Below are 14,533 nucleotides of genomic sequence, written 5' to 3'. Positions count from 1 at the left end.
GGGAGTTCGCTGTGGTTTTTCTGGAGCGTGATGATGTGCAGATTCCTGGAGCAGCCTGACTTGGGTCTCTGTCAGGCTGCTCTCTGTAGCTGGGCACATACAGCTCACTCAGTCAGCCTGACAGTCTTTAGTCATCTCAATTTATCTGCCAGTTTAAAGAGAGACCTGCCATCCAATCCAGTATTGGAACATAAAGTTCACACTCCCACCTGTATTTTTAAGTTGGGGACAGGATGCACCTCGTTTCCCAAGTAGCTGTTACAGCAAACTTCCTTAATTTTTTTTTTTTTTTTGTACTGAATAATGACATTTTTAGCTGTGCTATTATCTAGAAGAGATTTTATAAAGGCTTTACTCTTTATTGTTATTTTTGAAACATGATTATCTATATAATGACAGTAGTATGGCTTGGATTTCAGGTGAACTTCAGATTTGCTTGTGCTGCTGCATTGTACTTTTTTAATTTTTCACTAGGTCTTATAACATTTGTTGAAATCCTTACAAGATATTCATCTATTTGTAGCATCATATAGGTCTGGCTCCCCATCTGTCTCTGTTTTTCATGACAACGAGGCTCTGGTACATTTTTTTTTAATTTTAGTTCTTATTCATTGAAGCCCACTGTAATGCTGTTTCTGTCTTAGCTGTTTGTCCAATAGGTTTATTGATCATTTGAGATAAAATAAAAGATTTATTCATAGGGACAAGTATTAACCAGCTATCAGTGAATTCAGTTTAGTTAGGTTAGTTTTTCTACCTTATGAAAAGGAATGTAATCAGAATCCATTTATGTGCTATTAAATAAATAAATAAATTACTAACTTAATGTAGTGCCAAAAGCTAAGAAATGTTGGGGAAGAAAAGTTCTTAACTGAATTATTTTCTGCTAGGCCATATTTCTTAAGGGTCTCATAGAACTTTTATATTTTAAAAGTAAGGTTATGAATCTAAGGTTCAGATTCCCTCCAAATAAATCCTTATTTAACAGGATATCCCTGAGACTTTTTTTCCCCCTCCCCTCTTTTTGTTGGTTTTTATATTATTTTTTTTTTTTTTTTCCCTTTTTCACCATTGGCAAGGCAGACTGAAACAGTCTCATCTGGTTTAAGTAAAAAATCTTTGCATTACTTGGCGGTGGTTTCTTTTGTACGTGGTGCTTGGAGCTCCTTGAAGCTGGAGCGCACAGGAAATGCAAATCATGCAAATCATCCTCGCGCTGACGATGTACAGTGGCGTGATTGAGCAGCAGTACGTATGGCTCGTGGGCTGACCACATGAAAGGGCTCATTTAAAGACCAGATGAGCCCAAGCTGGCTTAAGTTAGACTATGTGTGAGCTTCAAAGCTTATAGAATAGCATCCTTTTTAAAAATAAATTTATTTTATTAATAACACCTGCGCCGAGTTCTTAAACAGTGAGAACATGTATAGATGAACGTTACATTGAGTAACAGGCCATGCTTAAATCAGAAGGGCAATATTGTTGGTGGTTTTTATTTTTTTTTTTTTTTTTTTTTGTGGAAATTCAGGTATGCATTCATATGGGGAGAAGGCGACCGCAGTCTAATGCACTGCAAAAAAAGTCCAGTTCGTGTTTGGTGTACGTAAAACCCAACTCTTTTCTGCCTTTCAGGTAAAAATGAAAATAAATGGAAGATAAAAGGGAGTTTTTCCTGTGCAGCAGGGTTAAGAACAGGCTTTCTGTAAGTGCTTTTGAGTGCTGAGAAGAGGGAGGTTGATTGCTGACTGCTTCGAATTTCTTGGTAACTGAGGGAAAAAATCCTGCATATTATTTTTCATACTTCTCAACAGCTTTTTCATTAGTTTCAGGGCTTTATCCTTCCAATAGAGCTGAGCCCTTGTGCTGTGGACTCTGTATCTTGAAGATGGTTGGGAGAGCAGCTGTGGTGGGAACACTGGGCTTCATCAGCAGCCCTTAAGATGGACCTATGGACACAACTTCAGTAAAGTCACAGGGCAAACGTACTCATAGAATAATAAACATTTTTTCATATTAATCTGGCCACAAAAAGAGTGTCTGGATAGGTAACAGTGTCCTTAAAAATGTTCTTACCTTTGGTAGTATCAGCATGGGTGGCTCTCTTTCTTGCAGTGAGAGTCTTACTCCTTACAAGTCTTTTTTGTTTTATTCAGCCCTCATTTGCTTTCCTTTGGATGTTTTTAAAAGTTGAGATTCATTCAAATAATGTAACATGACACAAAGCTGGAAAATGTCAATCTTGGACTGTTTCTGTGTCATCTTGTTTAATTTTTACTTGAAACAGTAGCCCTGAGGAGGTCTGCGGTGGGACTGGGCAGGACACTGCACTCCATCACCCTGACGGATGTAATTCTGGCTTGAGTTTTTTTCACCAGTTCCTTGCTCCTTCATTTTGTTCTTTCTGCTAATACACAGGAACAAGAGAGAAGGAAAAAAATGAATTTTTTATGTTTTAGCTACCAGATTCATTCTTTCTCATCAAGTCAATCCACAGGTCCTGGAACAGGAGAGGGGGACATTTCATTTTTTTTTCCCCATTCTTTTAAACATTGATTTTATTCTTCTCTTTAATTTCTTATTTGAAGCCAAGGGGAGCATTTCACCCCTTCCATGTACCTGCAGACTTGGACAGCTCCCACTGTGCTGAGCACATATGGGTGGGGTCACAGGGCTCAACAGGGAGTTTTGAGTTCAGTTGGATCTGAAATATTCCTTCCTTCCTTCTGTATGGCTTGTTCATATATTTGTTTATTTTAAAGGGAAAAAAACCCCAGTGGTTAAAGGGATGGCATCCCAAAACCATCATGGCAAGGAATATTCAGAATAAATACTGTTTTTCTAAACCTGTGATTCTTTACAGGGAAAATTTGTGAGACTTCTGGGCAGGTGTTTATACTTTCAGCACAAAGTTTGTGTTTTAATAGAAGAAGCAATTTAAATCAAAGATAATATTAAAATATTATATTCAGTGTCAGAAATACCAAGATACAGGAGCTAGCAGAGAAAGCAGAAAAGAAATTTTACTGCTTTTATCTATAATAATTTAATATAATTTAATATCCATTTCAGTGTTTGACAGTAAGTAAGGATGACTTAAATATTTGTACCTAGGAGCACAGGGCTGTATAAAGATCTTTGAATTTTCAAGTTAATTTGTTTCTTCCAGCAATATAAAGAGATATATACAGAAAATTAATCCCATATGATTGTACAGCTACGATTGCTCCAGAACTTTTTGGAAATGCTTTCCAAAGAACATCTCCAGTCATCTTGACAAACAGCTTGAGTCAAGTTTTCTTTTCAGGAGCTCCTGAAAGGTTTTATGTGCAGTTCAAAGGCATTGCTGGAAAAATGGTGTTATTTGGAGACCTTGACCAAAAACTACTTTCCTTTGCTCAGCCTTTGCAGATATGAAATCTCCTTGCCCAGCCATCTTGAACAGATTTTTAGGTTTCTGTCATGGAGAGATGCACAATCTTTTTTCAATAACAAATTAGCTCTTGTCAACAGTTTTCCTGGCCACAGTTTAAATAGCTCAATTCAGAATGTTTCGTAGCTTTTTGGTGGATTTTGCTAGAAAATATGTGCATCTGTAGTATTTATGCATTGTGTATCTGCATGTGCAAGCACGCAGACATCTGTGCACGTACGTCTCTCTGGGAGTGAAGATCTGAGATCTGAAAAGGCTGAATCACTCTGTGTGCTCTAACTAAGATAATATTTTGGGAAACGAGTCAGGTGCTGTAGTGAGCAGGGTCCATAAGATACATAAACACTTACATGATCTTACATGAGCTGATTAAATCACTAGACCATGACATTCACTTATCTTCAGCTCTGGCTTGGGCTCCTGACTTCTCACTGGTTCACTTGGTGGCCCTTGATAAACAAGCCTTGGCCTCAGTTTCTTTTTCTTAAAGATTAGAAAGCATGTGGTGTGGTGTTCTGACTTTTTAGCATATGATTTCAACCCCAGAGGCAGATATTTCTCTTATTTTCCTTGGGAATAATGGGAATTCAGCATGGATGCTTTATTTAATGATAAAAAGAATTCTGAAATGATAGTTGCATATGAGATGTGTTGGAAAAGCATGGTTTGTGAAACATATGGAAGCCTAGAAGTATTTTTATCAAGTTATTATTTTATTATTGGATTTTTGGATATGAGGAAATACCAGCATCTTGCAGTGTTGAGGTATGAATTGCTCACTCAAGGGTCAGATCTGTGTTGTGTAAGTTGACCAAACATGACTGTAAATGTCTAATGTCATTGTTAACCCTGCAAAACTCTCAGCCAGGAGCTGGAGAAGAAAAATGGGCAAAAGGTTTAATTTCCATGGTTGTTAAATTCTCTCATGAGTTTGACTTATTCTCTTTTCCTTTGAATTTTCTCCTGTTTGTGCCAGCTCTTGCATCGGTCCCTTACATCCCCTGTCAGGAGCTCCAAGCTGCAGAGCTGAGATCCTTTATTTCTTTCTCTTTCCCTGCTTGCATTGTAAATAAAAACCCTGTTATGATAACATGTGAAATAAAATGGTAGGACATCAGTATAGATTATCCTTAAAATCATGTTATGGAAATGGAAATAAAGCAGCTTATGGTATATGCCAGGCATGATGCAAGTGAAATTAAATAAATATATGACTGAAGGGTTCCATTCATTCCAAATGCTCCCCTTTGTGATCTTTAGCCATGTTTGTAGAGAAACCTTTCTTAAAGCACTTAAAGCTTAATTCAGAACAGACAAAACAATTATCTTTTGAAAGTCTGATGAAATATGTTTGGCAGCTTTTGAATTTAGGCGAGTGTTTGTCTCACTTCTTTGAAATCTCACTTCAGTCGGTCGCTCAGCCATTTCAGTGCAATCCTTCAAATCTGGTAGCGAGTGTGGGCTCTGCTGAGTTACAGAAATGTTCTAATCAGAAAGTGGAAGGGCTCAAAATAGTGTGCAGTACACAAAACTTGACATTTTCCTTATTGATGTGCTTTTGGATATCAGTCCACCTGCCGTCCCTGTGTTTTTGATGAAGTGTTGGTGGATAAATCACTGTGGGAAGGAGCTTGTCCCTCCAAAGACAGGTCTGGAGACCCTTAAGCATTACATTATTTTAATTTCTTGGGGAACAGAAGTGTCACTTTATCTTTTCTGAGTAGAAATCATGAAGGTTTATGCACCAATGTGTAACTGTTTCTCATAGGAAGAGGTGGCAGAAGACTGATACTGCACAATGTATTTTTATAGTTGAACTATGTCATGAACATGGAGCAGAAATATTTAAATTGTGGATCTGATTGCCACTTTGCTGAGCACATGGAAGAGTTTGCTTAGCTCATATTACAGCAGGAAAGTTGTGGCAGCAACAAATATTCTAGAAGTGTGAAGGGCATTTGGGAGAAATACATATTTCCCCTTCTTTTTTTTTGTAAAATTTGATAAAAATGCTTTTTTTTTAATACATGTATACGGATGACTTTGTGAATTCACTTTGTGAATATATATTAAAAATCACTAAGTTATTCCTAATGTTCTGTAGTGCTGCCTGCTCCTGACAAACATCTGATACGGATCATATGCCTCTAAAAAGAGAAGTTAGTTGAGCAAAATATCCCCATGAAAACAGGTTGGAGACACTCACATTCTCTCGCTCGCTCTCACTCACATGTTACATTTTGGCACGTTGTAGGAGCAGGTAGCATATCTACTACCTGCTGTTGAAAGTGTTGAAGATACTGAATTATTTATTCCATCTTCTGCACTATCCAAACTCGTTTTGGGTAGTTTGACACATCTCGGTCTTCCATATGGATACTTCATGGTGACAGAGTTGCCAGCTGCTCAGGTTTTATGACAGTCTGAGTTTTTTCGAGGACTGTATTAGTTTTCTGGGAAGAATCCTGCTTTTCCTGAGGGGTCCCCATTCTTAGGCAGTAGTTATGCCTTGGGTTCATGCTCTGGAGTGGGAGTTTTTTAGGAAAATCAGCTGAGAGAGTCCATAAAAATAATTTTTAAAGGATTTGTTGTTTGTAGATTGTGTAAGATTAAATCAGAGCTGTGGGATATTAGCAAAATGTGAAAGCCATTTGCTAAGAAAGTTCCTTTTAGTCACAGTCTTCAAATTCCTTAAAGAAAAAAAAAAGTGTTTAGATATCAAGGTGCATAAAGCAACATAAAAAGAAGTCTGGAGTACTTTTGAAGACAGGATTTTCAGGGCACTTGAAATTTAACACTGAACAGTCAGCAAAGCTTCCCCATGGCAGGGGCTTGGAACTTGAGGGTGTTTAAAGTCCCTTCCAACCCAAACTATTCTGAGATTCCATAATTTCCACTGCAGTTGTGCAAAGTGAGCGGCTCTTCTGTGGTTTTAAAATACAAAATGTGTAAACCTGAAAATTGGGGAGAATTCGAGTTTTTACTTTGCCAAAACTTACTAAAGTCGTTGAAAATGAGTTCCACTCATTTGTTGTTGTACTTTATGCAAGTGTCTCCTGATTCAAACCTTTTTTAAGGGAAGCCCTGAGTGTTGTGGTGGGTCTGTGCTGGGTCTGATTCCCTTTCTGTGGGGTAAATCAGCCTTGCTTGCAGTGGGATCCATACATCCATCATGTTTCCTGTTTGCTCTGTGCCATCCTGGTTCCAGGCTGACACCAGGAGATGTGAAGTAAGGATGCTCAAAGCTTGCTGTTGAGATTAAGAAGTGTAGTTATGTATAGCCCTAGGAATTCTCTGTGCTGCTACAACCCCTTGGCCATATTGCCTTGTTCATGCCAGGCATTTGACATATTTGGCTTCTCTCCAGAGTTGGACAGATAAGATACCAAATTAAATGAATTTTCAGCCTTACAACCAATAAATAATGCTGCCTAAATGTTACCTAATTGAGAACAACCAATTGAGAACATCAGTTTCGCAAGCATTTTTCTCTTAAAATGCCATTTCATTATACATCACTGCATCCTGTATATTTACCTGTGGTGAATTTTTTGCCTTCAGTCACTATGTCCTTTATTTATCTTGCTTCCCACTTTCTCTTTGCTCCATCACAGCACCTATTTGAGCAGAATTAGTCTGACCATCTCATACAAACCACCAAGTAATAGCTGCTTTTCACTTGTGGGTTATTCTGATTGCTTATTCTCTGCTCTAATAAAATTCCTTTGCTTCACTGTTTGTTTCTGATGGAATTTGAGTGCGGAGGACGATGTGGACTCGTGGTTTCTCCTTCCCCCCATCACCACAGCTCTGACTGCTTGGTCCTGACCTCTCCCTTTGTGGGAACAGAGAGGCCAGTGGAGCCCATGGTGAACAATCTGGCCACTAAAGTAAAAATGTGCATCTGTCAGTAATTAATTGAAGCCAAATTTAATTACAAATCAGGGAAAAAAATAGTACCACGCACACTTAATAAAATTCAAGAAGCTTCAGTGTCATTGCCTGAAAAGCAAAGCAGTTCAAACAGAATGCACCCCCCTCAAAAGTCTGCTCTGTGACAGTCTCTTTCAAGCTTACTTCTTCATATTACATAGAAAAGTAGTTTTGAGTCACAGTTTTCACATGGTTTTTGATATCTTTTTTGAGTTAAAGGTCATAAAAAATAATGGAAAAGTGTTTAAGACTGGTTCTGAATTGTGTGGGCTAAGGATCTGGCCTGAAATTTTGTTTGATATTTGGTTCCAGTACAGAAATACTCCGATCAGCTGGTTGAAATAAAGAAGCAGAGGGGTAAGGAGGAATTGTGAGAGAGCCCAAATGATTTGCAAATTAAAAAATGCATTTATGTAACTTTTAAATCTTTGAAATGGTGTATTTTAAAGTAAAAATACATTGAAAGGAGGGATTGGCAGTATAAGTTGAAACCAAGCTTTTCCTTCCTGCTTTATTTTAGCATACAAGGCAACTCCCAAATCCTAAATATTGAACTGGTAGCAGCCATGAATATTTATTACTGTACTGTATGTACATATAGCAATTACAGCAAGAGGAAAAAATATTTTTCTTTACAATTAATATTTGTAAACGTTTATGAAAGTACATAGAAATAAATAAGACAAACACATGGCCTAATTAAGATGAAAGGCATGACAACCCTTGTGATTTGTTCTGAAAAATAGAGACCATTAAAATAGTAAGACTTAATTATTTCTGTAAACATTGCAAATTATCTTTATCTACAAAAACCTTAATTTATGAGTTAAAATATCTATAAGCATTTTTTGACATTTGTACATTCCATGTCAAAAAATTATTGTTAATTTATTATTTATTATACTGTCTACTGTCACATATTACCACTTATTAGTATTTATTGTTCAGAAATTCAGTGTTGTCTATTGTGTAATGGGAAAAGGAAAAGCATTTATATGTGGTTGTAATTTGTGTGTTCTTGGGCTAGTGATAAAAATGCAACTTCTGTAAGTTGATCATATAAAAATGTGCGTAATAACAAACCAACGTAACTGGTCTGTTAAGATTGCAGGCATTAACGGTGCTATTTGAGACACAGTTTACATTTGAAAGGCAACTTAAAGCCAAATGCATGGACTTGGCCAGTTGCTGGGCTGAAATCAAGGAAAACTGTGATGGAGGAACCCTGGCCACAAGGTTTGATCTGGAGGCACTGGGAGCCTCCATCACCTCTGGAGCCCTTGTTTCTCCAGGTGGATGTGTCTGTGGTCAGACCTCTTGCCTTTGCCATGGCCTTTAAGGGGGCAACATAGGGTAGAATGGTTTGGATAAACTATAGGGCAATCCAGAAATAAAGGCACAGGATGGTTTGGGTTGGAAGGGACCCAAAACTCATCCCATTCCACCTTTCCCTATCCCAGGCTGCTCCAAGCCCTGTCCAACCTGGCCTTGGACACTTGCAGGGATCCAGGAGCAGCCTCAGCTTCTCCGGGTACCCTGTGCCAGGGCTTCACTGGTTCAATCAGTGCCACCTACTGAACAGTATTATTTTAGTGTTTATTTTAGTGTTTTCCCCTAAAAGGCTCATATTTGTAGCCATATCCAAATGTTGGTCTGTTTTATTGCAACACTGTTCCTGGAGGATGAAGAGTGCTCGTAGCTCTTTTCTGGGCTGCCAGATCTTCAATCATAAACTCATTTTACTGTGGATGTAGTTGTTTTGCAGCAGAGAATTGTGGCTTGGGGTTTTATTTGTAGAGCAGGAGAGTCCCTGCTGCTGCAGGATTGTATCCTACAGCAATCCCGCTTTTCCAGGGACAGCTGGGTTACCTGTACTGCCACACAAACAGTGGCCACGTTTATCTGTCCTTCGTGCAGAGCTTGTGCCACACTGAGGAGCATTCCACCACAAATCAGGTGCTGTTTTAAACTTGCTTTGTTCTGTAAGCCCGGCGGATCGGAGAGCTCAGCCTCCATATCCATAGATACATAAATATGCCCTGTGTGGTCTCCCAAGGGGAAGGCAAAATGTGTTTTTAGTTAAGTTGCATGGGAATTTAATTGAAAGATTTAGGGCAATGCCATAAAAGAGTAAATCATGGCTGCGTGACACAAAGAAGATTTATAAAGCCAAATAAAAATACTTTAGCACCTTCACTATTATAATTTGCTTGATAGAAGTGGAAACCCGTATTAGTCATTTTGTCTGCTGGTAATTAAAAAAAAAAAGGGCTTTTAGATTTTACTGACTTTCAGTTGTGAAATAATGGGGAAGACAGTAGCAAAGGGCAGAGAATTCTGTGGACGTGTCACATCCCTGAACCTGCAAGCGCACTCAGCTTCCTTCACAGGAATATTTATTTGAGTTAAGCACATGCTTAACTAATTTCACACAAGCAGCTCCTCAGAAGGGCTGTGAACTGATTCACATGAAGCACAAGCGTGGCTTTAGACTGCAGTTTATGTGGATGGTGGCCCTGAAATCTGGCCAGTCTCCAAGGCAGTGGGGCTACTGCACGTGGGATGGTCCTGCTCTGTGCAAGAAGGTCACTTGTCACACAGCAAAATGCTCAGGGATGTTTTGGAGAGGAGAGCTGGGGCAGAGCTTTAGGAATGTGACCTTCAGCACAGGTTTAGTGAGGATTCACTCACTGTATTTATTGGAGAGCACTGTATATATTAAATGCTGCAGTGTTGATAGGTCTCGATAAGGACACCATAATAGCAGTTGAATTGTAGGGGGTTTTGTGAGATGGTAAGTTAATGATGTAGCTGTTAATTTGAATTTAGCAGACGTTTTAAATATAGGTTTCTCTTACAGAGACAAAAGTTGCAATTTAAAGCTCTTTGGTGGTCTAAAAACAGCTTAATTCTCTAGTAGCATGGTAATAAGTACTAATCCAGCTTATGCAGTGATTGTAGTATGTCATGTTTGTGAAAGATTGCCTAACTCTGCTTTCTCTGGGTTTTATGTTAATTTTTTTAAATTAAACATAAAACCTTATAACATCTTTATGCTGAGATAAACTGTTCAATTTAACTTGTGCTCAAGCAGCAGCTGTCAGGAATTATCATGTTTTGAGCGTTCTTGCCATCACCTTGTGTCTCTACCTCCCGGATACACTCCGTGGGATGATAAAGCTCACCTTGTTAGGATTTATTACTTAAATAATAACCCGAGGTAAAATGAAAGTTGATGTCACACGGAATGACAACTGACATATATTTATGTCGCACGTTCCATTATAATAAACTTTCCTTTCTTCCCCTTGTAATAGGTGTTAAATGGAAATACGCTCCAGCATATCCTCCAGTGCCCTGCGTGAGTCCATTAGCCACGAACTGGCTGCTCTGTGGGCATGTTCACGGGGACTCGTGCTGTCAGGTGTTATTTAAGCTTGTAAAGCCAGGGAAATTGGTTAGTGCTGGTAGTTAGCAGCTTCTCTGCCAGTAAAGAAGCAGCCACGAGGGCCTCTCAGAGTCAGGATAAATTCTGGAAGTGCTGCGAAGTAATGGAAGTGAATTGAGGAGGGTGTTGCTTAATTAGTGGTTTCATTTTAATTCTTTTCCTTGCTGTAAGAAGCACAGGCAATGTCATTTCAGGCTCTACATCTGAATTTGCTAGTTGTCACCACAGTTTTCTCTTGACACCGGTTTATTGTGCTGAGCTGGGCAGTGATAAGCGATCTGCTTGTTAGTTGAGTCTTATCACTTTCTATTTACAGTGGAGAAAATTTAGATCTACCTCTTGCAAGCTTTCCAAGTTTTCAGCCTTTTTTGCCATGCTAGAAGCCAGGCTCCATTGTGCTCTAATGATGCTATTGAATTCCTCCAGTTTGCCTAAGCCAAGACTGCAGACACTGTTTTTTTGCCTGTGGCTATAACCATCTTCTTTTTTTTCCCCTCGTAATTATCCCATTGTTGATCTGAGCAAGTTAAGATGCATCAGAGCTGCATGGTTTTGTCCAAGTTTATTTCTTGGATATGTTCTCATTGTGCTCTCCATTGTCCTTTTCTCTCCAGTCGGTGTGTCAGCCTTGGCACCTCCACTGTCTGCACTTCCCATCCTTGTTCTGTGCTGGTTCCCCTGGTTTCAGTCCCAGTGTGCTGTCCTTTCCCCCTTTCTTTCTTCAAACTCAGCCAGGTTCATCAATACCACCCTGTATCAGTTCTGTTTTCTTCCCTAAGTCATGGCAGAAAATAATTTTTGGAAAAATCAGTAAAGGAAAAGATAAATTATAATGCAATCCAGAAATGGAGTCCTAGAATGGTTTGGGTGGAAAGGACCTTAAAGCTCATCTTGCTCCATTTCCCTGCCATGGGCAGGGACTTTTTCCACTATGCCACGTTGCTCCAAGCCCTGTGTAATCTAGCCTTGGACACTTCCAGGGATCCAGGAAAAGCCACAGCTTCTCTGGGCACCCTGTGCCAGGGCTTGCCCACCCTCACAGGGAAGAATTGCTTCCTTTATGTAGTATGAACTTATCCTTTTTTAGTATGAAGCCATTCCCCCTTGCCCTGCCAGTAGCCAAAATTTTTCCAAGCAACCATTTAATTTCATTTTTGCAGGTTTTGGGTTATGTTTTCTCCAGTTTGCATTTTTCTTTGTCACTCTAGTGCTGAGCAGGGATTTCACATTGCCCCCAGGAAGCTTTTCCTGCTCTGCTTTGAGCCTGGCACCCAGGTCATTATGAGGTCCAGAGGTCATTACTCACAGTGACAAATAAGTAATGGCTTACCTAAAACTATTTTTTCCTCCTAGTATGGCTTGTAATAAACCTGAGCTCATATCTTAATTGGCATTCTGTGTGACAGGCCCTTTAGAACCATCAAATATTTGATGAACAAGGCAATAACAGTCATCTCTTACTTTCGTAATCCTTTCAGATCAGCATTGACCCAGGTTGATGAAGATGGATACAGGATCTATGCCCTGGGAAGTGTTTGTTCTGTAGATACAGGTTATCTCAGAAGGGTGTAAGTTAGCAGAGATATGATATAATATATATGATCTAGATGGATGTCTGGGGAAGTTCATGAGTTTTGAGGTTGGCAGCCAGAATCAGAAATTTATCACATTAGTGATGTCAGTTTGGTAGTAATCTTGAATACAAAATTAATGTAAAAATAGAAAGAATGGGAATAACAATAGGAAAAAACCCTTAAAATATTTTAGAAGAAGAAAACATTGCATAAATCAGTCCTGAATCTGAATTACTAAAATGGTGTACAGCAAAAAATACCTAATTCAGAAACAGGCTGTGTTTAAAAGTAGTTTATTAAACTTAATATTATATGTGCAGTAGATACCTGAACTCAATTCTTTCTTTTTTGTAAGCCCCCTGTGATAAGAAATACCGGACACAAATATCTGAGGCTCTTCAGCTCTCTGCAAGTTCAGGATTCACTTTGCTTGGAAGCAGAGCTAGCCAGGTGCCAGGGGATGCTCACATGCTTTTGGTGAAATGCAGGGAAATCTGCCACTGGTTACAGTAGGGTCAGGATTTCATATTACACATTTAAATACATTCATTTTCTGATAGCCTGGGAAGTTACACTAGGCTAAGATAGCAGCTTGTTAGTGGTGTTTGTGCCTGCTTTATCTAATTGAGGGATGTGTGCAGTGTTGTGGACTGTGGAATAGCAGGAGTGCAGCGGCAGGACTGGGGTGCAAGGGTGGAAACAACATTTCATTATAGAGGATACCTCATAAAAATGTGAAAATAAAACAGAAAAACGGTGGGAAAGAAAAAGAAAAGAAAAGAAAAGCAGACCATACTAGATAAGTGCAGTGCATAAATCAAAAGGGTTTATGTCATAACATGAACATGTGCCATTCCTGCTCATATATTGAATTTCAGTAGTTGGTTGCATAAAGAAGTAAAGTGTAATGAAACTGGCAAGCAAAGTATTCCCTAGCCAGCCTTATCTTTGTTCCATTTGTCCTTCAGATACAGCTTTTCTTGCCTTTTTCAATAAAATCCATCCAGCTTTTTTTTTTTTTTTTTATTATTATTTTGCATCTCTCTGTAACTGAGCTGGGAAGACCGATGAGATTCATCGCTTTTCTAGTTGGGTTCTTAGCAGCTGCTTTTTAAGAGATCAAAACTTCGAGTGCTGCTACATGGTATTAAGGCTTAGCTATTGATGTGTCCCTATAGGGGTTATGTTTTTCTTGGGGGGGTGGGAGTGGGGAGCGGGGGAAGGGGTGACCCCTGCGAGCACGCTGCTTGGCAGTGAACACTGCTCTCCTTGTTTTGCAGGATCCTCTTTGCAAGCTCGGTGCTTAACCTGGCTGAACTCGCCGCCCTCCGCCCTGACCTTGGCAAATTGAAAAAGGTCCTCTACTTCCATGAGAACCAATTGGCATATCCTGTCCAGAAATGCCAGGAAAGGGATTTTCAGTATGGATACAACCAAATTCTTTCATGGTAGGTGTGGCTCGCACTGCTCCTCGTTATTTAAGGTGTCCTTCTGTCTACAGCATTGTAACCCCGAGGAGTCCTTCTGCATAAACTTTTGTTTTGGTATGAATTATTTTTCTATTTTTATTTTGCATTGATTTTTTTTGGGTATTAATTATTTTGTATTAATGTTTTACAAGACCATGTGGTGGCAGGAAATGGGGGATCGACCTCAAATGGAAAGAGAGTAGGTTTAGATGGGATATTAGGAAGAAGCTCTTGCCTGTTAAGGCAGTGAGGGAGGCCCTGGCACAGGTTGCCCAGAGAAGCTGTGGCTGGCCCTGGATCCCTGGCAGTGTCCAAGGCCAGATTGGATGAGGCTTGGAGCAACCTGGGATAGAGGAAGATATACCATGTCAGGGGGTGGCACTGGTTGAGCTTTTAGAGCCCTTCCAACCCAGGTTATTCTGTGGTTCTATAAATGATGACCCTGTACCAGACTGAGGTACCAGCAGAGTTCTTAGGAGAGCTTGATAAAATCAGTGTGGCTGAACCACTTTGCTCTAAAAATCATCTTAATTTATTGTATAAAGTCCACCAATGCTGCCATGGTGTACCCATTGTTGGTGGGATTTCTGACCTGTGCCTTGGCTGAAAGTGGTGCTTTGTTTCGTGGATACTCCACAAAGCTGCAGCTACTCAGCTCGTGCTTGGCCATAGCTTTTAC

At 39.5% G+C, this 14,533-nt stretch overlaps 1 protein-coding gene across 2 annotated transcripts in view; it reads left to right on the top strand.

Moving 5' to 3' along the window:
• The window catches only part of GTDC1 (glycosyltransferase like domain containing 1), a 160,760-nt gene that overhangs the window by 61,035 nt on the left and 85,192 nt on the right, over nt 1-14,533 (top strand). For both annotated transcript variants that reach the window (XM_058810003.1, XM_058810004.1), the window contains one exon: nt 13,666-13,833. In XM_058810003.1, coding sequence (XP_058665986.1) covers nt 13,666-13,833 — 168 coding nt within the window. The remainder of the gene's footprint in view (nt 1-13,665; nt 13,834-14,533) is intronic.

Source organism: Ammospiza caudacuta, chromosome 8, assembly GCF_027887145.1.
Source record: "Ammospiza caudacuta isolate bAmmCau1 chromosome 8, bAmmCau1.pri, whole genome shotgun sequence".
NCBI lineage: Eukaryota > Metazoa > Chordata > Aves > Passeriformes > Passerellidae > Ammospiza > Ammospiza caudacuta.
Note: the sequence above shows the minus strand (reverse complement) of the source record. Positions and strands in the feature narration are given on the sequence as shown.